General features: G+C 33.7%; 1 protein-coding gene across 1 annotated transcript; it reads left to right on the top strand.

Moving 5' to 3' along the window:
* Nucleotides 1-6: 6 nt before the first annotated feature.
* Nucleotides 7-26,957, top strand: LOC106103653 (protein tramtrack, beta isoform-like). Its single transcript, XM_013283462.1, has 8 exons — nucleotides 7-91; nucleotides 17,294-17,454; nucleotides 19,479-19,670; nucleotides 19,961-20,609; nucleotides 21,077-21,276; nucleotides 21,559-21,645; nucleotides 23,164-23,590; nucleotides 23,679-26,957. Exons 2-8 carry the CDS (start codon nucleotides 17,314-17,316, stop codon nucleotides 23,828-23,830), a joined length of 1,848 nt encoding a protein of 615 aa, XP_013138916.1. The 5' UTR covers nucleotides 7-91; nucleotides 17,294-17,313; the 3' UTR covers nucleotides 23,831-26,957.

The following is a 26,957-nucleotide window of genomic DNA, read 5'->3' as shown; positions in this document are numbered from 1 at the left end:
GCCAGCACCCACTCCTCGAGCGAGCCCTTCGACCCCTCGGTACTGACGACCGTCGTCGGATGGAACCCGGAGTGCGCCGATTCGCATCAAGGTTAGATGAATATTTGAGTGTGAGTGTTTGTGCGCCGGCCGACGTCCGTGCCGCGGCGCCGGCACCCCCGCCGTACGCGCACCCTTCCGCTCGCCGAAATGCACTAGGTACGTCCGCACTACGCGGAGAATCTGAATGACTCAAGGAAAAATACTCAAATTGTTCTAAATTAGTACGTCACATAACAAAACATTTAAAACAACAAATAAGATGGCAAAAATCAACATTTACAATATTCAGTGTTTAGGCGTAGAAAAAGTATTTAGAAGTGTCGTAGCACTTTCAGGATCGGAACGGAGGCGTCCGTTCGGTTTGATGTCAACACTTGTCGTAGAAGGCGTTAATTTATTTTTCGCGCCTTGTCTGTTCACTACGGTGCTGCGTGAACTTTTTCGCTATTCAAATAAATTGCTTCTTATTGCATGTATTATGCAGAACCGTATAGATTAAAAATAATAATAATAAAGATGCTATTAAGACGAGGTTCATGAATGAAACTATACCAGCTCTGTATGTCCACACTCAATTTACATTGGGCTCGGTTCTTATGGTTGTAATAATTTAAACACATTACTTGCGTCAATGGGAAACGCGTACTAAATTAAGACGTGATTTATATTTGTAAATCTAATACTTGTATGATATAAAAACTTATATAATCCATATAATAGCATGTTGTGGAAGTTTCCCAACGTAAAGCCCGTCCACGTGCTTCCTACAAAAAGTTCGGAATTCGAGAGTCAGAAGTTTACAAAGCTGAATCAAACTTTCAAACGTGTTATATAAAGTTAATTTAATTATTTTTGATAAACAAACAAAGTTTTATTAAAGTCTAGATAAAATTTAAAATTATTTGGTTTAAAAAATTGATTGAACATTTAACACTTTGGCAACGACCCCGAAAACCTATTAGACGATAATATTCGTTAGGTTAGGTTAGTTGGCAGCTGTCTTTTATGTTCCGGTTTTTCGTGTTTGTTCGTGATATAATATTCATTTAGTTGTTTTAAAGTTCATGCAAATATATCGAGAACACTGATTAATTGCTTAAAATATTTTTCACATTCTACGACAGTAAGAAAAGATTGCCGACGGCAATATTTTTCATATTTAATCACCTTAGTCTCTAAGGAGATTTGTAAGTAGTTAAAAGTTTTATGTCACTTAGAATTCTTAGTCATAATAATCTTAGTAATATAATATTGAAATATAACAATGTTGAGTTTAGAGTGGTATACCACAGCTGGAAAGCTAGGCGTAGCTAAAAGGTTAATCTGAGACTTCAACACTAGTCAGAAGCGTTTTTATTTATTTCTAATCACAATGTTTGTTTTCTTCACGTGACTTCAGTTGCAACGTACCTTAAGGTTCGAGGCTCACTGCGCCCTAATTTTATCTTTTAACAATAACATGTACGTAGAATGTGATAGTTAGAACCGAGTCACTGACTGCAGTCTCTCTTTAGATTAGCGGTGTAGACAGCAAATTGAACTTACCGAATAAGTCATGTGTTTATTACTAACTTTAATATCTTGCATTTCTCACTGATCCATTAATTTTAGTGTGTTCCATCCATACATTTAAATTAAATTGAAATATAATAAGTTAAAAACTAGAACCACTTACCGATTGGCTTTCATTGTGGATTATAACAAAATAAGCATTTATTATAAAAGCTTTTATAAAATAACTCTATGAAATATAAATATATTAAATAAATTGAACATAATTATTGCATTCTAAACACTGACCAAAAATACGGAAGCAGCATTAAAATATGCAACTGCATATTTTAGTCGTATAAAAAAGACCAAGTATGTATTCTTGATTTAACTTTCGATAAACATTTTATTAAGATAAACATCCTCGTCTAAGCAATTATATTAACGTTTTAAAATGCTTCTTTATTCTATTTAGTGGGAAATAAAAATGCACATTATACTAATGAAAAATATTAGTATATGTCCTTAAACAATTAACAATTTAAAATATAAAATATAACCGTAAGTTTTCTACCGACGAGACTTTTAAAAAACGTTCGTTTTTTTTTGTAAACGCACAACAATGTAAACATGTAGTTTGAAATGTTTTGGTGATCTAAAACCTCAATAATCGGTTGAAGTGTGTATGAAGTTGCTTGTTTGAACTTACACACAAAAACATTTTCATATTTAAATCTATACATGTAATAAAATTGGAGTATCTTTTTGTAATATCAAAGAAAAATTCTTGATTTCGGGAAGATGATGTTCTTGCGTTGTTGATAACGAAAATCGAAAAAAAAAATTGTCTGTCTGTCTGTCCGCAAGCCGCGTTTGTTCCGGGTAATATCTGAAACGTCTGGGCTGATTTTAACGGGGCTTTCACTGGAGAGTAGCTGACATGGACGAGCATATTATAGGCTGCATTTTTTTAAATTCTACGCTGTCAAAATGGCGACCGGACCGCTATCTCTGAAACGGGTGGACCGATTTGGACGGGACTTGGAATGGAAGGTAGCTGGTAGAAGGTAAATGCACGCGGGAGTGAGATAGATGAAGTTACGAAGAAGATACAAAGTTTTTGGGCGACAGCTCGTAATGAAATAATTTTGTCATTTTGTACTTCATTTTCCTTTTTCAGATTACGTCAGTCTTCGATTAGAACAGTATTCTAAGGAGAGTCATTTTAATGTGTGAACCTACATCGCACATAGAATTTGAATCGATATTTTAAATGAGATATTGTTTGAGTTCAGAGAAAAACTACTATAAATCTATGAGACTGCCGTGTAATCATTAATCATATAATCATTTTACATTATTTAGAAACAAAGTAAATTGACTATCTAGTGTCATGTTTACTAAAAAAAAGGTTTTTCACTTTTCTCTCGAAAAATTCGACATCATAATTGAACGGGAAAAGGACAAACATTAACTTTTAACAACAATATTCTACTCAAAATCCTTAGGTTTTTATGAAGGATTGTTTATATGGATTTAAAAAACAAGTATTATAATTAAATTAAATGGTATACATATTGTTATAATCCAAAGAACACATGCGCATTACCCAGATGTGCTAAGAGTATAGTCGTAAATTTAGCGTGGCGACAAAACAAATACGTTCTTTAAAAAATCCGTCTCTCGCGTCGAAAGAATTCAAATGATAACAGCTATTTTTGTTATTTAACGCTGACCTACCTCACATCGTAATCAACCGCACGGCAAAAGTACGCCAGATATCAAATGTTACCTCAATGATTCGCGCATATTAACATCTTATCAGAATTAGCTGTTGCCAGTTTCTTACCACGTTATTCGAGGCATAAAAAAATTAATTTACTTTCTATTTTTTATAGTTTATTTTTTCTAAATTGATAATATAATTCCGCGGCTGATAATACAATGTCCCTTACATACTCAAGGTTATCAGTTGCATTACACAGCCTATCTGATAGCGTTCGAGTGAATTATAGATAAGGTTTTCGCATAATTTACCGGTCGCGTAAATGCGTGCGCTGAAAATTTTGCTTCAGCGTAATGATTAGAAGGATGTAAAAGTTTTGAATTTTAGAGGTTATAAGAAGTTATGTCTATTAAATAATGGTAACATGATTGTAATGTCTTTAATCACCGTCGTGTCTTAAGTCAATTTTTATAAAATTATCGGTGAATATAGAAAAAATAATAATACCTTAATTGCTACTGGATTTTATAAGATTAATGTATTAAAAAAATAATTCCTTCTGGTTAGGTGAAACGGTCTACAAAGCCTTCCCTAAAATAAAAAATAAACGTAGTCACTTGGTTTTAACGCATTTAACATTTAAAACGGATAAAAAGTAATAACCGTAAATGAATTTATATAGGTATATTGAATAGCTATTTTTAATTTACTAGGCTGGATGGTGGCATACAATAATAGAGCCGTGAGACAGGAAAGCTTAACGAAAACAAATATGTTGTGAACAGAACGCCGCGCTAACAGAAACACCCTTTCAAATAGTTATATACACACGGACAGGTAGGTTTTCAAGGGTTACTTGTCACCATCTATTATACTTATAACATACCATATTTTATACTATAGATATTTGCCACGTCAATTATCATACTCCTATTTTAAAAAGAAAATCAAATAATTTATTACTGTATAAATATAATAGCTAGAAGAGACATTAAAATTCAAACAATCATTAAGCAGGAAATTCAATCCAAATTATTACAATTTAAAATAAAGTTATCTAAAAAATAATCAATAATTAAAATTCAAAGTATTATTAAAATTAGAATAATGATATTTTGGTAATTATCAGAAAATCACCATACATAATAAGTTGGTATATTCATGGAAGTCCACGACAGTTTTGTTGGCAGAGAAATTAATATGCAACACTTCAAATGTATTAGTCTATAGTCTTTACATAATTCAAAACTAACTAAATTTGTTAATATCGTCAGTAATAAAGCGTAATACGAGGTAAACTGCGTAAAAAGTTTCACATTGTCCACAAGATAGGCAGCGCTAGACGAAGTAAAGGAGCGCGCCACAGAATGCGTAACGTTGACGCGATTTTCATCCGGCTACATATTTCGGGCATAGCAACTACATATCTGCAATCGAAAAAGTCAGCCGTCGGCGACGGGCACGCACTCATCCGTAGCACACAAACACACATGCACCTAGCTCACAATAGGCGCCTAGGTTATGTAACGGCCGTGTGAGCTACACACAAACATGCACAGATCGCACACACCGGCCGCAATAGTCGCACGGACATGTGCCCGGACGCAGACTTTACCCTTGAACGTATGCATAATGCCTAGATACTTAATTAGCGCATCGATAAAAATGTGATAAACCAATTTAAACGTTCCATTCCTTTAAAACACACCCAATAAAAGTCTCACAATCGATTTACGACATTAATCGATTGCATGATCAGTGAATGTTGCATCAAATAGAAATTCAAATCTCCAAATACTGGTAAAAAATATGTCAATTCGATACTACCTGATAGTGTTGTGGTGTTTTTCATCATTCATTAAAAATAAAACTGTAACAAGATGTAAAAAAAGTTGGAATAGTTCTTGGAAGTCCTGTGAATAGAAATCAGATAGATGTTTGTAAAAAAGCCAATGATGTTACAGTTACCTGTTGGTTGTCTGTGTTTAATAGAAACTCAAACACTCGAAACGCCAATAAAAATATGTCACATAAATACTAACCGATAGTGTTGCCAATTTTTATGATTCATTAAAAAATAAATTACTGTAACTAAATGTAGAAAAAGTTAGAGTAGTTCTCGGAAGTCCTATGAACAGAAATCGGTAGACGCCGAAAAAACGAATGATGATACAGTTACTTCCGAGTATCTTAGAAATTGGTTTGCTCGAGTTTTGAAACAGTTTCGCTCTGGTCTCACCGTGAACACAGGGTCAAACTAAATTCTAATGGACACTAAATTTATTTTCTACTGTGTTTAAAATTAAATTATACGATTGTGTGTAAATTATGAATAATTGTTAAACTGTGTTTGTCTCCTAAGTATAATAAAAAAAATTACATTATTTCTGTGTTAATCACGCGTTGATGTCTCTTAAAGATTTCGTTTTGTCAATAGATAATTATTAGTATGAAGTATTAATAATATGAACCTGTTGTCAAAACTGCGTGTTTATTTTGAATTGTAGAAATTAGTTATAATCAAGGAGATAAAATTTATTACAAAACATTTTATGGCAGTTTCCTTAGTGTTATATGACCGATTATTTCAAATCATTTATTATTTAAGTGTAATAGCATATATTGGAGTATACCGAACTTTATAACGTCGGTAGCTTAGTGGTTAACCACTTGATTTATAATTTTCAAGTCCTGGGTTCGAATCCTGCCGTGTACCAATGTTTTTTGATATTCAAATTTCATATGTACACTTAGTTTTTATATTATTATTGTGGCTTACCAGCATGTAGAACGCCTTTACTATAAGTAGTCAAGTAGTAAAACATTCCGACTGTAATCATCATTAGTACAAATGGTATTTAAAAAAGTGTTTTCCAACTCGAGTGAAGTACCTACGGCAAGTGACCGTTTAGTATGGAACGAACTATTAGGCACAACGACCTCTATTCCAATTGTCAGTTTTTGCGCCTAAGTCTTTTGGAAATCCCCATGAGTTGTGGTACTTGGTAATTTTTAAAACGGACATCGCTTCGGTAAACATAAAGGCTCTAACAGTGGTATTCATTATATCTAAAATTTATTTGTCTACATAGTAAACATAATATTGTCAAATCATACTAATATTATAAATGCGAAAGTTAAGATGGATGGCTGGATGTTTGTTAAAATTTTAAGCCTAAACGGCTGAATGGATTTCGATGAAATTTGGTATAGATGTAGTGGATAGTCTGGAAGAACACATAGGCTACTTGCTTTTGTTTTTTAAATTCACGCGGACGGAGTCGCGGGCGGAAGCTAGTATGGTTATAACAGCAAGTTATCTTTTTTAGAAATTATTGGTCATAATATATTCATGTTCTATTTAATTAGTGCTACGGACTATGTAAATCCCTCCCCTTGATCTGTAATTTATGCAATGATACCGAAATATACACTAACGGCATCCCAATCGGGAGTTTACAAAAAAATATTTTTTTGTATGAACAAAGATTTTTGACAAAAACACAGAAGGTTTCAAATCTACGTGTTAATATAATATCGTATTACGTTACAAAATATAAAACATACCAGGCGACAGGAGACAATAAATATGCAACAGAGAAGCATATCATTAAATTAAAAGTTATGGTTAACTAGGTGTTGTCCGCTACCTCGTTTGCGCGAAATTAAAAAATAAAGTAGCGTATTTATCTACCAGAGAGTGTTTGTTATACATACATCTATAACAAACTTCATCTAGATCTGAAGTTGTCTTGAAACAAACATCCATCGAACCTTCGCATTTATGTAGTAAGATAATTAATCTATTAAGACACAGATTCAAAGATACCGCGCGCTAAAGTACCAAACTGGTAAACTGGTTTGATGCGTTTGGCGAAAAATAATTAAAAAAAGAAACCTAAACATTTACATCCAGACAGACGAGGCTTAGCAATAAAACAGTTTTTTTTGTAGAATTATAATACATTCATAGTTTTATTATTTATTCACAGACAGACATATCCTGGTTCGTATAGAATTATTTTATTAAATTTGCAATTTGCTGTTAAGAAATACTTTTTAAACCTTTACGTATATTTTGTGTATATACAAAGGTGTGCGCTTTGATAATCGAGTTAGAAAGCCAACCTTCAAATGCAACAATGTATCGGGGTTTCTGTAATTACTGGCTATCGGTGTTTAATAGGCTAATTCGAAAGATCCAAGAAACTACACATTTCTCAAAATTATTTACCCGCGACTAGGTGTCGCCCCCGACTCCTTCCGGGGGGAGAAAAGTGTTCTATTAGTAGTCCTTTTGCTCTTAGACTATGGTCTATATCTATGTCACTATGTCGAGATCCGTTGAGATTTCTGGAGATACTTTCTAACAAACATCCATCCAAACATGTATATTATTAGTAAGACGTTAGAGAAAACATCAATGTCTGAATCCTTTGAGAACATGTTCCCCTTCCATTGCATACAACTTACAGTTAGGAGTTTACTTTTACAGTGATGTCAATACTGATAAAGAACATAAATCGAATATTTCACAGTTGTCACCGTCGACACAGTTACATGGTTTTCCGAACAATAATACTGAATTTATTACAACGATGTTGAACGATGATAGGCGTTGTGGCGTCGCAAAAATTCAGCGTAGGCGCATGACATATGCTCCGCCCGCGCGATCCTTGTCACCAGAATAAGTAACGTACGATACACAAAATTTCCCTCTTCGTAAATTACCAATAAACAGTTTACAGTAGTAAGTCTACGAATAAGGTTACGATTTGTATCTTAACACCATTAAATTAAAGCGTAACATAATGGAGTGATTACTTATGTGCAATAATTAAAATAGTTTTGGCAGGGGAAGACCTCCAAAAACTTTTATTGGCCAGATTATACGAAAAAAGCGGTGTAGGGATATGTGGGGAGAGAATGAGCACATAAACCAGAAAGTGAGACTGAATGTAGATAGCTACAAAGCTAGAGCATAGAGATTTGTTACAATAGTACAGACTGTGCAGATCTTCCGGAAAAGGAACATATCAAAGAAATGGGTATAAGAAGCACTCTCACATGATATAAAACCACGCATTATCTTGTGGTATAAGGTGTAAAGGGTATTACGGTGATGTGCGAGCCTTTAGTAATTTTGTTAAAAATTAATAAATTATAATCGTACCTACAGTTTATGTCAATAAAAATTTAAACATATAAATAAGGCTATAAACAAGAATTATGCGAATTCTATAAATAGAAATCGTAGAACATAAACAAAAAAGACACTTAGCTGTTTTTGTATCTGGATTTTTTATTATTGGATATTTGTATTTTCTTATTTAGTAAACTAATTATTGGTACAATTAAAGAAGCCATTTTTAGGGTGTTATTTGTCCAGTTAAAAAAATTTTTGAGTAGCGGTTAAATGGTTTGCTTTGAAATGACATTTATCTAAGTTGTGTTTGGGCTTCCCCGTACATCAGAAGATAAAACTATATCCGTGATTCATGATTTAATAAGGCTTGCCGCACACAGATACGAAAGTTATCCGGAACTGAGTCGTAGCGAAGTTTGGTGTGCTACAAGCCTTGAAAACTTTAAGTTAATTTTAGCAGTTATACAGCTTGGGTGGTGACCTAAGTCAATCACGCAGTTTGATCGACTAAACATCTCATATTTAAATATTTTGCAAATTATAACCTGTGTACATAGTGGTCTCAAACTTTTGGCCGGCAGTGTAGTTGGTAGTAAAAAAATAAATTGCGAGAATTGTAAAAAGTACTAGACGATTACATTATGGTAATAAGGTGTTTGTAATTTTTAGACGTTGTATATTTTCGTAAAATATCAAACTAACAGCCTCGAAATGACCTCCGTTTCGCTTGCATCGTTTTTTATTAAAATTGCGATTAGTTTAAAAATTGCAGATAGTATATCTTGAATTAAAAATGCGATGTTACGTTAACGGTGTTTTAGACGATTTTTAAATTTTATACAAAAAGTTAGATTAGAAAAAATTGGAACACAATAAATTTGTAAGGATATTTACTTATTGTGGCTACAAATGGCCAACAATGGTTCCAAAAAAATTTATTCTTTCGCCAGTTTATAGTTTTTTGTTTATGTCTAAAAAAACTAACATTTAACGGATACTTTGACGATATATTTTAGTTTTCTCTTATTAACTTTAAAAATAATTAATAGAGAACGTGTTGATTGCACATTTTATTACGACATACTGCAAAAAAACGATCGAATATTGCCTATTGATACGGCATCCATTTTGCGATTTTGCGGTCGTAAAATTGAATTTTTCTCGATTCAATCAATTATGTTTTAGTTTTTTTCTATAAATATAACATTTAAATCTCAGTATTCATGCAAAATGCACTTTTAAACTACACTAATAGTTGCCCATAGTTAGAAAAATAAACATAAAAGAATGAAATTTTTCAAACTTAGCTAATTATCATTTTAATTACTTCTTCAGTTTGCGCAATTTCCTTAAAAAAGTTTTCGCTTCTCGAATCATGTGGACAATATTATCAATACAGTATGTGGTTAGTACACACTAATTTCAAAGTTCGTTGGTATAGTTTCAAATAACGAATACTTCGAAATAAAAAAAATTTCAACAGTGCATAATAAATGATGCAAACTTTACTCTCAGTTGACGCCTATCAGCTAATAATCTGGGTAAAATTAAAATGGGCGGAGCCACATTACCGCTATAGTCCTATTACAATAGGGTTGTGGTTCATCTACTGCGTGGCTCGCCCTATGATCACATAAATTATTATTAACATGGAACTAGACCTAAGGGAGCGTCAGGACTAGGTCAAAATAGAGCAGGATCGAGAAGTATTGAGTGTTTTATTATCAGGGATCGAAAGCTCACTTTCGGTCGCCGACTCTCTAATCAATTTATCCAATTAAAGTTTTAAATATCTAATCATGTTTGTTACCAAGTATATCGTATATGATATCCAATGTGTGTGAGACAATGCCGTCGGTTGGTTCTATCACAAGTCATAAATTTTGTGTAAAAGGCACGCCAGTGAACTAGCATAATTTAGTTTCACTTATTATCCCGGGCCAAATATTCTTCTAGGTCTATAACTTTAGAACAATTGGATGGCATTATGCATTATCTATGAAACGTATTAATAATTGTAATAAACCGTAACGCGTCATCAGTTGCGCAGAATAGGAAAATGCTGTGAGAAAAATAAATGTCTGACAATTAACAGAAGAGTTGCTTATGTGGTACTTAGTTTGCTTTGTGTGATATATCTTTAACCATACCTAAGGTTTCTTTAAGACAACTTCGGAAGTCAGATGCTGATATTTAGTTTTTTTTTTAAATATAAGGTGGCAAACGAGCAAGCGGCCACCTGCGTTGCCTACCCTTGTACGATGGAGGAGGAGACGCATATAAAGAGTATATTTCCCCTTCCTATGCATCTCCTCCATCGTCAAATCCACTTCCTCTTCCCAACCTCTCCTTATAAGAAAAGGGTGGTACAGAGAAATGGACTTAAATTATTCCTCCGGCACCACACTCATCGGAATTGCTTCCATTTCACGCCTGTCTTCTGTGTGGTCGTGGTATTACACCGGGCGTGCCGGTCCATTCGTGCTAAGATGTTAAAGCGGGCTCTACCACTGTTAATGTTAGTTTTGCAGAGTAAGAAATATAGAGAAATTCTGTATAACATTACAAAAAATTAAGCGTATCAGGAGGTTTAACATTCATAGTTAAATAAAGATACTATGTTATACTAATAAATTAACATTGATTCAATGAAACATAAATCACTTCAGAGTTATAAACTACACGGTCTGTTGGCCAATTCATTAATATTTCATACAAATTGTGTTACACTTGCTGATGAAACATACGTGTAAAAAATTAATTAGAAATGTAAAACTACAACTTACTAGAACTGGTACAAATTGATATTACCTACTTTACAATTCTGCAGGTCACTTTCGGTAAACATGAAACTCCCAAATCACCTGAAAACAGAATAAAATTCCTTTGATTTTACGTCTCTAAAGACTGTTTAAATGAATGAAATATACCCGCATAAAAATGAGAATATTTGACAAGCTAAATATATCAAGACTTCCTTAATAATGTCGTTTTAAGGAACTAAACCTCTAAGCAAATGTTAATCATTATTATTTTATGTTAAATTTGTTAACAATTAATATGTATTGTTAAAATATCTCTAACAACAATATTCTGCATGGCTACCCTACTAGCGGCGTTACTGTCTAATCTATAATTATTATCAAATACTAGAGGAAATTGCTTTAATAAATATGAAAGTTATAAGGGATTAAAGGGTACAGTGAATTATCGGAAAACGAGTTTCATTTGCAGAACATTGTAGGCAATTCTTGGATGTCCTGCATGTCCCTTATTGAGGTAGGTAATAGCAGTATAATATTATGTTGATATACATTAATACGCATATTTTAAAATCCCAATAATTTTAAGAGTCCTATATGAAGTATCATAGGTAAATTTAAATCTTCAAGAATAATGTTTAAGTGAAAAGGTAAAGAAAATATTATCTTCGACGCCACCGTATTTAATTTTTTACGTAGACTCGTCCACTGTGAGTTCCGTGTTTGTTTATTTCGCAATACGTCGTCTCTAATATTCTTGCATTTTAATCGATACATGTGATACCTATATTAGTAAATCGGCTTTTACTATATCTAATCGGTCTCGATGTAAACGCATCTCGAACCCTATTTAGCGAGCTATGATTCCCATGTACATTTTGGGCGCGACCGGATGTCCAGCCGTCGTTACGTAGCACGCCAATCGGCAGGCAACTGTTCAAAGATATCGCCAGTGTATGTAATGTGTGCGTTATTCCGCACGACCTTGATCCCCACGCAGTGTGCGCAGATCAGCGCGTGTAGAATAAGACCAATTCCATACACCACTGCAAAACTAATGGAGACGATATCGCCGTACTGCCTTCTGTATTTATACACTTGTGTAAATACTTTATCAAATCCGTGAGAACTCGAAGAAAAAAAAAATTAAGCCAAATTAATGATTGTCAATTGGAGAATAGATTCCATGGTTAGTATTTTTATGAAATGTTACATATTGCATACACTTATTTTTACGTCCGAAAAACAATCGTTAACTTTCTGCCAACATTTCAAGACATACCGGATTTTTTGATTAGCAGAAATTGGCAATTTCCTAATTTACTAATAACCTTTATCTTACTAGCTTTTAATATAAAATACTAGTAAACTTCTTTCAATGAACGACACGACTACATGCGAAAAAACCATTAGTTATTAAAACATTCCTTTTTTCCTTTATGTTATGATAAAAATTAACATTTTTTTTACTTTGATTCGTCAATTTAGTAGCATGCTAATTATACCTCGGAAACGAGTGTCAAAAATTCTTCAGGTTTTTTGGGCCTTTTTATACCTATGAAGCGTTTGCTCAGGATTTTTTACTCCAAATTTGTAGCAAGCACCATAATATTATCGATACCAGGAGTTTTTTACAAGTGTATAAATACTCTTATCGCAATGAATGAAATATTTTATAACTAGAGTTTTTGCTATGTTCGTCTATTTCTGAATAGCCTTTGCTTTGCATTGACAAAACTGACAATTGTATATGATGGTTAGCCATATCAATGAAACACAGTATCAACATGTATAGTATTATTACATTATTATTTCGTTAAACAATTTTTTTCCTTGAATGATATCAGGTAACACTTGAATTTCAAATTAAGTCCATCTGTTCTTTAATTAAAATCTAAAAGTTGCGTTCCGCTTTATAAAATATTTTCCTTGGCATAAGTGACTTGTGTTGTGTGGCAATAAATGTTCTAGGATGGATGTCGCCGCATCCGCCGGTTATTATGTTCGCTCCCTTAATACATAGTGCATGCTTTACTATAGCTGTGAAGGTCACGTGTAGTTACAATGAGCAACATCGCGTCATCCATTCTCGTCGTATAGAAGAAATCGGTATTCACGCGTACTTATCGTTAGAAAAAAAAAACAGTAAGTATATTTGCAAGAATGTTAGTAGTTTTTATTGCGTTTTTTAATTAGGCACGGCCGAAGATAAAATGTTTTAATCTGATGGCAGCTACGGCACGGATTTGAATTAGGCTAGCGTCGATACGATCAGAATTGATTGCCGCAGTGGTGAATCCCCAACGACAAGGCTACATTCATAGTTTGTAGGCATTATGACTGCGCTGTTTTAACAAAAAAGAAGTTCGTGAAGTTCAAATTAAAGTTTTTCCAGCCCGGCGTTTCCGAGAATCGTTCTAACGTTTATCAAAATAAGATACCGTGTTTATTTAAGCATAAAACGCACAAAGAAAAGGCATGTAAGTACGTTTTTTATTTTAAATTTCATGAAATTTTAACAATTAGTTTAATAGAAAAAATCATTAATTGTTTTTAAATTGCATGTTAATATCCTAGACCTAGACGATGGTAAGGCCACTAGAAATACATGCGGTCAAAAATTAAAAATAGACCGTTCCGCGTTCGCGGCCTTTCTGAAACGGGCGTATGTCGAAGCGTGTGTGTGTGGGGGGGGAGTGGGAGGTAGTGGGGGGAGCGGAGGCAGACGGCGCGATGACATCACAGCCGCTGCAGCGCGGTGCGACAGCCAACTCTTGCGCAATCGCGCGCCCTTGATCTTGACTGCGTCGCGGCCGCACGCGTGCGTGTGCGCACACTACATTTAAATAGTATACTCGCGACTATATTTATCTTCTCGCATGGAGGCGCGAAACAGTAATCATAGATATAAAATACATCTATGTATCGACTCAGTGCCGCTTTGTTTAGCTAAATATATTTTAGAAATACAATGAAACATTTTTTTAATGTAAGTGCGTTTGCGTTTTACAATGATTTAATGAACTACTACTACATCATTCATGATCTCTATGTTCTCGTACTAACAATAGAGATAAGCAGAGATAAAGGATTTCCAGTTGGCATGATTCAGGCAAACCATAGGGTCTATGTAAACAATCCCACTGGCCAAAAAATGTGGAGAAACAAATATGTAAATTTAGTAAATTATTAATAATTAATGTTTTGTATATTTATTAAATTATTAATAATCATACATTTGAATTGAAAACCGTCTCTATTTCATGTTCAATTAATGGTACTAGACTTTAGACATTTAATAAATTATTTTGCGTTTTCAAATAAATATTACTACTGAGCAAAAAACATACTTGCATACATAAATGCATTTCTTAATGCATACATTGTAAAAAGCTAATTTCCACACACATTTTGAGCATTTCGCATATTTTATAGTCGCTTATCTACGAAATGAAGCTTGAAGGTCAATGCATCGGCAATATTTTACATATTTGCATATAAAGATAAGATCCATTGGCTAGCCGCTAGCCGAATCTAGAAGCAATAATTATAACGGCTCGTAACTCGTATTGGATTTTTGCGCGAATAAAAACGACAAATGTCGATAATCAATATTATAAGTGGTTAGGTAAGCAATTAACAGGAAGTTAGTCTGCGCGTTGTATTGATAAGATGTGGCTGAACGTTATTGTTTTGTCCTATATTATGAAAAAATGTAATAAAAAAACGTAACAAAAATCATGTTCATAACACACGCTATATATCTCTCAAGGATATGCTTATTGCCGACATACGTACATATACGTTTCAGTGAATTGACAAAAATCGTCCATAACTGGCCAAAAAAATTATATATAGACAAGTTACTTTTATTTCTTATTTTAATACTAACTTTTGTCCGCGACTCCGTCCGCGTGTCATTAGAAAAGACAAAAGCAATTAGCCCTTTATGTTCTACCAAACTATCCTATACATCTATGCCAAATTTCATCAAGATCCGTTCAACAGTTTAGGCTACCAACTCTAACAAACATCCATCCATCCATCTAAACTTTCGCATTTATAATATTAGTAAGATTTAGGCCCAAAGATGATGGCCAAGAAAAAGTTTGACGATTAAGTTGATTTAATTAATTTAAATAAGTTTTTATTTCAATTATTTTTTATACTACTAATCTGTACGTGTCGTTTTACATCTTTGCGCTAATACTATGCGAAGTTAACAGAAGTAGCCTATAGTGTTGAAACGTATAGACATCACAGTCGTAAGGAAATATGTAAAGCAATCTGAACACTGCATAAATAAAGTGAAGCGAATTAGAACTGAGTAGGAGTTGTGAGCCCACAACAACTGCACTATCTTATGATTCATGTATTTATTTTAGAATTTTGCCTCCGAGATCACAGACTATATCTAGGATATTTTATGTCTTTATTAACCACTAGCTGTTGCCCGCGACTTCGTCTGCGTGGTATTGAAAAACATACGAACTATATAAAAGTTACGTATCTCGTGGGAACCGGACATTTCTCGGGGATAAACCTTATCCCATCTGTACTCTAGATAAACCTCACTTTGTTTTATATCTGTGCCAAATTTCAATAAAATATGTTGAACCGTTTCAGAATGATCGAGTAAACATTAAAAAACTAAATTAATAAATCCCACGGGAACCGTAAATATTCCCGGAATAAAAAGTAGCCTATGTGTTCTTCCAGACTATGTTTTAAACCTGTACCAAATTTCACGGAGATCCGTTCAGCCGTTTAGGCTACAAACGCTAACAAACCAATCAACCAATCCATCCATCGTAATTTTCGCGTTTATAATATTTGTATTATTACCTACTTTACGCGATTACGAAAAAAACTGAATCTGTATTTCATTATGAAGTCAACCACTCTAAAATATTAATCCGTACATTTTTCAGGTTTAAATGTTGCCTATGCATTATTTAAAATTGTAATTACACTATGTTCTTTTCATAAAGATTCGTCCACCCAGTCACGGTTATTAAACATACTTTAGTAATAATTTTTGGAGAGGCTAGAAATCGAAGTAGGTTATGAAAATGTTAGTCTCTCTACAGCTTTGTGTTTAGTAAGATTGTTTATTCATCCTCTTACTACAATAATTAAAATTCATAATTCCATGATATGTTTTTTCCTTTTAAGATGATTTCATTTTTACAAGAACGTATTATTATGCGCATAGTTTTGAAGTATTTGTAACGAAATGCATTATTCACTAAAAATCAATGATAATTTGCTTTTAAACTACTCAATCTAAATTTGAGTGGAACGGAGGTCAAAGTGCATGGTCATTTTGTCAAACTTGTCTGAGAAAGAACTTTATTTAAATTTTTTTTAAATACACTGGTAAAGGAGGAATAATAGATAGGTATTGTAAAATAGTATAATTTTCAAGTATTTTGTATTATTATCGCGAATACACTAACATGAATAATTTATAACTACTTATATTAATGCGTAGTTAAATTACGGCAGGTGATTTAACGTTTAGGCCGTTTGGATGTTATTTTATAAACTAGCTGTTCCCGTGCGACTTCATCCGCATAAAATTCTGAAAATCTTATTTTATTGTTTACATCTGTCAAATTGCAAATGTAAAAATGACATGATGACAAACCATGGCAACCTTGCTTCCTTGATGTTGGCAACAACTTATGGTCTCTTTCCCACATTAGGGTTTTTATCCAAAATATTTACCCCTAAGTTTCACGGCGTGAAATATTTAGTCTAAAGCATGACGTAAGTGTAGGGCTTTTTATTAAAAAAAAGAGTTATTCGAAAGTATTCTGTGATTGCTGACATCTTAGGCAACACAGAAGTGTGTGTTTACGCTTTATTATATTAGAATAGAATAGAAACATTACATCAAAAATAATTTCTTTATTTCATATTTATTTCTATGCTGTATAAAAAATCGAAAATTAATAATATCTTAATTCAATATATCAAATTAGTAAAACAATTTTAAAATAAAGTTATATCGGTTATTGTGCATTTTGATAACTTGTCTATATTTAAATTGTATACGATTCGCTGACAGACATTATAATGAGGGTACATTTAAAACATGAATTTGTTTATTGTTTTGTGCAGCGGCGGGAGCTAGCTCAGACATGGGAAGTGAGCACTATTGCCTGAGGTGGAACAATCATCAGAGCAACCTGCTGGGAGTATTCAGCCAGTTGCTGCACGACGAGAGCTTGGTGGACGTCACACTCGCGTGTTCCGAAGGTGCCTCTATACGGGCTCACAAGGTTCGATATTGTTATTACATATAATTTAACCGTAGTCCTCCCAAATTGTAGAATGGTAGGTGCTAGTCTTGACCATTGGTCTTCAGACCATTTGTTTACTAGTCGTAAGACTGGCATCAATTTTCTATGACCCATGTATGAACCGTTTCCTCTTATGAGACCGCAACTAAGATGCCAAACGACAGTCTCATACGGCCAGAGTCGCTAAGTTCTACGAGCCGATTTATCGATATGTTCTATCTAAACTAATATTATAAAGAGGAAAGATTTGTATTTTGTATGTATTATAATAACTAAAAAACTACTGAGCTGATTTTAAAAATTCTTTCACCGTTAGAAAGGTAATTTATCTGAAACATTTTAAAATTCACGCGGACGAAGTCGCGAGCAACAGCTAGTTGATCAATATTTTTTTTTGTTACTTCTTGATAAAACAATAGTAAATGTCTTTATTAGTAATAACGGGAACATTGACGAAGTAACTTTGCATGTAGGCCTTAATTGTTGGTTGGCTGCTTCTCGAATTGGGACGTTCGATGAAAGCAAATATTGCCATCCAATTAACCAGATCTCGAGTAGAACAATACAACCTTTCGATATTTTGAATGTTTCATTTTTAGGCGGTCTCAGATACTTAATTAACAAAAGACATAATTCTTATTATATACTGTAACTCCCATAGCCATATTTTAAGTAAGGGTCCCTGCAGACTAGAGTCCTTATAAGCCGTAAGTTTAGTCGAGCATGTATGGAGGTGAGGACGGTTTGTCAATGGTATACAGTGTCTTGTTAACAAAAAGATGACTGTTAATATTTTTTTTTTAGGCTTTTTTGTGAAAATAAAACGATTCAATAGTACAACATTAGTCACACGATTATACGATGAGTTCTTACTATCGTTTCTTTGAATATTAAAAAAAATGTCTAAATCATGCCTTACTTGTAGAAAATGAAATATCGTTAGATATAACTGATTTCCTATTTTATACAGTTTTTAACGTTCTATGAAATTTGAGCATGATTCGTTACGTTATCGTATTTTTTGTATCAACTCATTTCTACTTTGGTAAAATTCTTTTCTATTTGAAAGGCTTCAATTTGACGTTGTTATATTCAATTGAGAAAGTTATGCTTCACTGGTTTGCTTACATACAAAGGGCTAGTTATTTTTTTTTTAAAAAAAACAACGACCGTTCGCTTTTAACGACGGCATACGTTGACATCGGTAACGTAAAATTAATTGGATATTAGGAAATGGTTCGGCTTGAAGGGGAATTAAGTCTCAAACACTGTATGTTTTCTTATTTTACTAGAATTTGCCTTTGACTTCGTTTGTGAGGAAAAAACTGGACCTTTATATAATTGCGTAGTTATTAGATAAATATAACAAGGCAAACAAATACAACTCTATGCTTGAGGAGTATTTATTTCTAAGCTACTTGAGGTATATTATAGTCATACAAAAATATTTTGTTATTTCTCTCAATCTGTACAAAAACTAGGTTTTTGTATCGATGTTTAGACAGTGGAAATCGACTGTGAAAATAATAAGTTTTGTTGTGCTGCACCTGGTATGAACTTATTTTCAAAATTGTTTGTTCATGGTCGAACATTTTCTAAATCAGAGTTGCTTTTTAATTAATACCTTTTCTTGGAATTGCGGTTTGCTTGCGTAGTTTGAAATTTAATGCAAATGATGGGGTCATTAATCCACGGTTCTACCTCACATGTAATTTACATTAATGTTCAGTGAAAAATTATGGCCTTTTTGACTAAACGTGGCATCAAAAAACAAATGCCACATCCATTTCTTTCCGCATGACATCTGGATAACATTACTGAAACTACACTATATTTCACAAATCATAGAATCTATTTTAAAAAGGGAGATGGCATTTTAAAACTCTACAATCTGATTATTGATGTTTCTTGCCGGTTATAAGTATGCTGTACTTTAATAAAATAATATAAATTAAAGTGAGATTTGTAGTGTGAAATTAAAGATTAACAAAATATAATTCCAGGTAGTACTGTCTGCGTGCTCATCGTACTTCCGATCGCTGTTCGTAGACCATCCGTCGCGTCATCCTATCGTGATCCTGAAGGACGTCGGCTTGGAGGAACTACGCACGCTCGTCGACTTCATGTACAAGGGCGAGGTCAACGTCCAGTACTGTCAACTGCCAGCTCTTCTTAAGACTGCCGAAAGCCTTCAGGTAACAAGCGAAAGAAACCCTCTCTTTTCTTTATTATATTAACAACAGGTATCGGATATGCGCGTTTTAAGTCACCTGCTATCATGGACATAAACAATGGCTGGCAAACATGAAATACACGTTATACTTAAATTCCTGTTTTCTACTTATATATTTAATGAAACACCCAAAATGATTTTGTTATTGCCGAAAGACTACTCCACAACACAGTTATTTGATTCCTTAAGATAAAAAAAATAACAGTAAGTTGTTGTATTTTAAGTTAACAAAGAATTGTTCTCTCATTTCAGGTGAAAGGATTAGCTGAAATGACCACTTTAAGCGCAGCCGGTATCGATACGCGAAACGTACAAGAACCAATGGAGGACAGTCAACCCCAAGACATGAGAGAATGCACGGAACCGCACGAGAGGTTAGAAGAGCGAGAAATACGTGAAAGAGAAGAAAGGCGGGAAGCAAAAGAATTGCGCGAGAGAGAATGCAAAGAAAGCCGCGACGTGAGGGAGACTCACTCGAGGGAGAGTAGAGAGGGGCGGGATTTACATAGAGAAAGAGAACAACGAGAACGTGAGCGTGAGCTGAGAGAACCTCGTGACTTAAGAGATTTAAGAGATTCAAGAGAATCAAGAGATTTACGAGAGCCCAGAGACCATAGAGAACTACGTGATTCCCGAGAAAACCGCGATCCGCGTGACTTGAGGGATATACGTGACCTGAGAGATCTTCGGGACACAAGGGATCTGCGAGAAGGTCCAGATGCTTCACCTCCTAGAATATCTCCGCTGCTGTCAGTTCGTAGATTTAGGTCAGAAACATCAATCGAAGCGCCAACACCAATACATCCGTCAATACCGAAAGACGAACCGCCGGACGAACCATTACGTCCGCCCTCTACCGAAGATGACACAATATCCATCCGATCGAATGGTGATAATATAGGTATGTTTAAAAAACAAATAAATAAAAAAGTATTATTACTAGTTAAATAAAAAACAATCAGACTTTTTCAGATAGGCAAAGCATGTTTGTAATAATTTAATCTTTACCTTACTTGTACTTTGATTACGGTACGCTGTGTTGAAGACGTTGACACTTTGACATCTGACAGTGACAGAAACGTTTGACAGTTCGGAGTTGGTAATTTTTGTTATTTCGTACGAGATAGTAGCTTACTTTATTTATTAATTGTAATCTTTCACAAGATGTATTTAATTTTCTTTAACGTTGCTACACACCGCAATAAAACGATGCGTGGCTTACATTTTACTGTCAATTTAAAAAGTCACATTGAACTTGGTATCACTTGAACGACTTTAATTCAATGCCTAAAAGGTAATACACACATTTTAAACATATAAATTACGCAATTTACACAACACTATAACCCTCATTTTCTATATTTCTAGGAATCAATATGACGATAAATAGTCACAGTAGCGGCAGTGCGCTTGGACCACGCTATTCGCCAGTGGAGCAAAGACTGAGCGTTCTGAACGCTTTGCCACATCCTGGGCTACCCCATCCCTCGCATGCGTCGCTGCCGAGTCCAAGAAATGAACCCATTGCTGGTCCTTCAGGGTTGCCACCTGTTCAACAAGTACCACTTGTTAGTCTTCATATTTTTAATATGTTTCTGTTTTTATGTTTTGATATACAAAAAAATATTATTATCACAAATGATAATACAAGGAAAGTGACTTAACTTGAGCAATGCAGTTTTTCTTTGATGGATCATAAAAATGCATTTTGAACATAGAATAAAATAAAAGATTAGCTTATCTTTGCTGATTAGTCATCCTTTAATGTTTTAATCCATTTATGTCGCTGCAAAGAAACAATTTATTAAAATACTACATTTGAAATATATTGTTATTTTTAATAATTACAGTCCCTGAAAAAAGAAATAGACTGGGAGCGGAGTAATGAAGATAAATTAGGTGAAGCATCAACGGAATACCGGATGCCACATGAAACTGTATGTATAATGCTTATGTATATCAATGTTATAGTACTATAAGGGTCTTTTCCACCACTGGCTGATAGCCTTAGATATCTTAAAAATGACCTCACTCAGATAGGGTAGCAAAATCCGATATTTACATATTTTACATGTTGGATTGTTATCTGACTATCTACAATCTGGTGGGACAGACCCTAAATATTGACATTTTTGAAATGTAATCACAATAAATAACATAAAAGTTATTAAATAAATAAATTTGAATTTACAACTGTGTGATACACTTTTAACTCTTTGTTATTGTGTTTCAATATACATAGAGTTATACTTTGCTTTATTTGTTGTGATTACTTATATTTCTGTGTACCCTGTAATTTATGCATGCTGTACATTTTTAGTTTAATGTATTAAGGCTTTAAATGGTTTAGGAAATTTAGGTCACAATGCATGAATATTATTTTCGAGCCCAATGTGAAAAGTATAGTATAACCTATAGACCTTATCCCGACCACAAAATTTAAATGATAAAAGGCCTCAGATAGCTATTTATTGGGTTAGTGTCGTAAGAGTATCGAAATTTAATTTGAAATACCATATAAAATAATATTCCAAGTCTATTAAAATTAATATATAAAATATAAAAAAAAACTTTTAACATAAACTTGTATGAAACAATCTATAAGCTAAATCTATGATCTATATTAAAAAGATAATTGAAAAATTTACTTTATGACTATCTTTATTTGTAAACACCAAATTAAATTAATAAATCATGTTATGAAAATCCTTCCAAATTATCATAAAAAGTAACATTTAATATGAATACAATAAATTAAATGTGATTCTTCATTAATCACATTTGCTAAAAGCTGTTAAAACCTTCTCGAAATTATATTGCTAGGTTAATGAAATCTCTCAAAGTAAAGTGTCTACTTTATAGCTTGAGTGGATAACTCAATGTGAAAAATTGTCTGATAGTAATTTACTTCTAATAAAAAAATGATTCAGATTTCAATAAGTATTGTTATGTTTCTGAATACAATTTATCTAATAATATAGTATGTGGGTGTCGATGTGTACTTAGAATCTGTGTGCTTCGCCCGCGTTGCAATGCATGCTTGTCGATGTGCCGCGCTAGATTTGACAATCGAGTACTATGCCTTGCTGTCAAGAAGTTGACCTTCATTTTGTTGGCCATCGTTTTTATATCCATTCATTTTGTTTGATATATATTTTGGGCAGTTTTATTTTATTTGATATTTGGCCATTGCATACGTATGTACGAATCAGTGATTCAGTACGCGCGCGCGTTGCTAAACAACAAGGCTTTACGCGTAGCCGGATCCCGGGTCACTCCTGCACAGATATTGGGCAAAAATGAGCGTCAACTTCTTATTTAGATAGTAAATTCCTAAGAATATAACGAGACTGCATCTCAATTTAGAAAGTAGTGGTAGAGACATTGCACACCCTTTGGTCCGTTTACGAATCGAACCAGAGAAAAAGAAGTTGATGTTCTTTTTGTGGTTGCAGGAGTACGAAGGGTCCGGTAGGGGGCGAATCGATGAAGGGGAGAGAGGGTATCCTTGCATACACTGTGGCGCGGCGTTCCCTCACCAGAACAAATTGGCCAGGCATATACTGACGACGCATACGCTAGAGTCGCTAAAGTATCGAGACGCGATATTGGGCCGACCTATGGGCTTGCCGATGATCGGGCAGTTCAGCGAGCCCACGTACATGATGCCCGCGGAGGAGACGCCCATCGACCTCGACATCGGCCCCGTGGAGCCGGGCAATGTGGTGCTTTGCAAGTTCTGCGGCAAAAGTTTTCCCGACGTGTCTTCCCTCATCGCGCATTTGCCGGTGCACACGGGCGACAGGCCGTTTAAATGTGAATTCTGCGGCAAAGCATTTAAGTTAAGACATCACATGAAAGATCACTGTAGAGTGCATACAGGTAAGTTACATTCAAATTTTAAACCGTTTTCTTTTCTCATATATTACCCACGTTAGTAAATTCTACATTGTTTGATTTTGAATTTTAGGGGAACGGCCTTTTCGTTGTGTTTTATGCGGCAAGACATTTTCGAGATCGACCATTCTTAAGGCGCACGAGAAGACACATTATCCAAAATACGCTCGGAAGTTCCTCTCACCGAGTCCAGTGGATACGGAGGAGGAGAGTCCCCATCAATGAGTATGGGAGGGCGCAGGGGGCGGGGCGGGCGCGCGGGGGGACGCCCCGCCCGGTTGTAGTTGTTACGTCAATAGTCAATGGTGAGAGTCGATTGAACAAATGGTGGACAATATGTTGTAAATTAGTTAAGAATGTGATTAAAACGCCGCAACTGTGATCTGAATGATATGAATAATATTTGATATTTCACTAATAGATAATTGACACACAAAGTTGTTGATTCTTCGTTTTAGTTAAAGGAGAGCGTTATTGGTTTTATCTTCTTTGCTTGTTTTTTTATAGTTTTCAATATTAGGTGCTTACTTTACGCATTAGATGATACATTTTAACTCAACAAATGAGTACCTTAGATGGCATAGCCAAAGTTAGGTAGAGAAGTAAAATTACTTTAAAAGAGATTTAACGCAGCTTGCTTCTTTATGTTTACCTTTTACAAATTAACTAACATCAGTGCATCGTAAATATTTTTTTGTTAATTTTTAGTACGCGATAAAATAGGCTTTCGAAATTAAAATAAATTGTAAAATATCGTCTTGATTTTAGAATCGTCATTAATATTTAGACTTGCATATTTATATTAGTATTTCCCTCAGAAATGATTTTATAAAAGAAATTGAAGATTGATTGTGAGTGCTTTAATTATAATTAGAGTCTATAAATATCGCACTCAGTATATAGTTAGTGAATCGTTAACAGTTAGGGATTTGAGGTTTTGAGTAATTTTATCTTTCGAGTATATCGACGCACGCTCCCCTGAGGTAACATAAAAGCAATACTACGACATATAAAATGTAAATACGATATAGTTTGATACATATTATCGGATTTTTAGGAAATTTATTAGAATTATAATGGCTTCGTTAGCTCTGTTTGGATACACGGGGAGGGTTGTGGGATGTGTGATCATGGGAATCAAAGCTTTAAGCACCCTTTTTGTTTTCTTAACTCTCTATGCCTTTTATTCCTATTCAATTTGAATATAAAGACATTTTTTTCAAAATGTTTAAACATGTTTAACACCATAAATAAGTATGACTTATTTTTGAATAGGAAATTTGAAGGCATAGTGTCAGCATGCAAGTAATTAAAAATTTCTTGTCTATTTTGATACTGTGAAACCAGATTCACTTGTTATTTTTGTAGAAAGTTTCAAATGCTACATATCCATATCCACTAGTTCTAAATATTGCCCATATATTTGTTTTTATATATTTATACATATGTTAGGGAAAATGTCATGTAATAAAAAGTCTGTACTGAAATTGACACTATAATGTACAATTTTCAATGACGTTTACGTTCCATCTTTTATTATTATTTTACATCATTCGTACTTAAATTTAAATCAGCAATTTAAATTGATGTCCATGGGCATCGAAAATTATCTCGCTGTTCCCGATGTTATATCAAAAAACAAAACTTAAATATCAGTTCTCATATTATGACATTTACCCTGACATATAGTTGTTTAGCTCTAACATAGATCACATAAGCATTTGAAACTTCACAAATACTGTGTTCAATAAATAAGACAGAGTTAAATACAGGGATATTGTATGAATGTTAATTTACTAGACACAAATTTAATTTGAACTCTACTGTATATGGCCTTGAGACTAAAAAGTCTCATTGGCCATGTGTAGTATTACATTTGACGTACAACCAATATTTACTTATTGAAGCTTTGATTTGGCATTGATAGAGGAACTGGCAAGATGGCGGCGCGTTCGGCTGACATATTGGCAGCGGTGTTGCCAGCTCAATTTTACTTTATAGATACACACAATATCAATTGCAATTATTATTAATTGCACCCTAAAGAAAATAATTTTACCTTTGTAATTTGTTTTGTATATAAAAAATGGTAGAGTTGGCAACACTGCGTGACAGAGCAGAAAGTATAGATTTCATTAATCCCTAACGAGAGGTTGCCATGTTGGGCAGTCTGTCGCGTTAGGGCACATTTATAAATTGCTAAGGTAACTCTGTCTTGAAAGTATATTTAGACATTTTAATGACCCAATATCATTCAGCTGTGAAGTATAAACGGTTCTTCCTAGTCTTTAGACATAATCGATTTCATAATATTTATAGGGATGACATATCATTTGATTGTTTGGTAGAGTTTTTAAAATTATTTTAAAAAGTGTAAGTCACGAAATTTTATTACTGCGAAATTTACGGCTAAACTGATATTGATGGGGCTTCGAATAGATGTTTGTAATTGTAGAAAGTTATTCTGAATTTAATATCTGTCAAAAGTATTATGGTAATTTAGAAAAGAACTGTGATATATTTTTTTAAATAAGTACGCAACATCTGGGCGAATAATCGATCTCAGTTGTGATTGGAAATTTTTAGGAAATTAGGGGTGAAGGATGTCGGTGTTTTATGTTAAAATTATTTATTTAATAGTTCAAATAGATGCTGTGCTTTGAATTTCGCTAAGAAATATAATTTAAGAATGTTTAAAATATGAAAAATCTTTATTACATTCGGGCTTCAATAACAAGAGTGAATTAAAAAAGGAAAGTATGCAATTTCCCACAGATCTCATTCGTTTAAGATTTAGACTAAGTCAGTAGTGAATCATTTCTAAGCATTGTTATTTGAATAGTAATTCTTTATTAATTTATTTTAATAAACTATAAGTGGTTCGTTTTTCGAATTGTTAATGCACTTAATTGTTTTAATTCTATTGTAATTTTTAAATTCCACCGATATCGTTAACTCCATCAAAATTATCTTTGTAGGGAATGCTTTTATATGCAAAAGTTGGGGATACCTTAGCAATTTAGAAAAACATCATACATATGATAAAAAATGAGGGTAGTTCAAATTAATCGCCGCGGTAGTTTTAGATGATTCTTCCAATTGCACGTGGTAATGTAATTAGAATATAACAAGTGCAGTATTTATACGGAAAGTTTATATAATCATTTTATTTTATTGTTTACGGAGTTAACAGAGCACTTGATACCATGAATTAAATGTCTGGACAATCGTAAACATTCCATACAGATAAAGGTCTATTCTGTAAACCACTGGTCTTTCAAGTTTTTTTTTTCTATATATAGTAACACTGATATTTAAGTAAATGCGAAGAACCATACAATTTTATATTTAA

This window comes from Papilio polytes, unplaced genomic scaffold (genome assembly GCF_000836215.1).
Source record: "Papilio polytes unplaced genomic scaffold, Ppol_1.0 DF823731.1, whole genome shotgun sequence".
Classification (NCBI taxonomy): domain Eukaryota; kingdom Metazoa; phylum Arthropoda; class Insecta; order Lepidoptera; family Papilionidae; genus Papilio; species Papilio polytes.
This window is presented reverse-complemented; position numbering and strand designations above follow the sequence as displayed.

Coding starts and splice junctions, on each gene's coding strand:
- LOC106103653 (XM_013283462.1), top strand. CDS start 17,314: ATGGGAAGTGAGCACTATTGCCTGAGGTGGAACAATCATCAGAGCAAC. Junction 17,455..19,478: donor CCTCTATACGGGCTCACAAG/GTTCGATATTGT, acceptor ATATAATTCCAG/GTAGTACTGTCTGCGTGCTC. Junction 21,277..21,558: donor CTGTTCAACAAGTACCACTT/GTTAGTCTTCAT, acceptor TAATAATTACAG/TCCCTGAAAAAAGAAATAGA.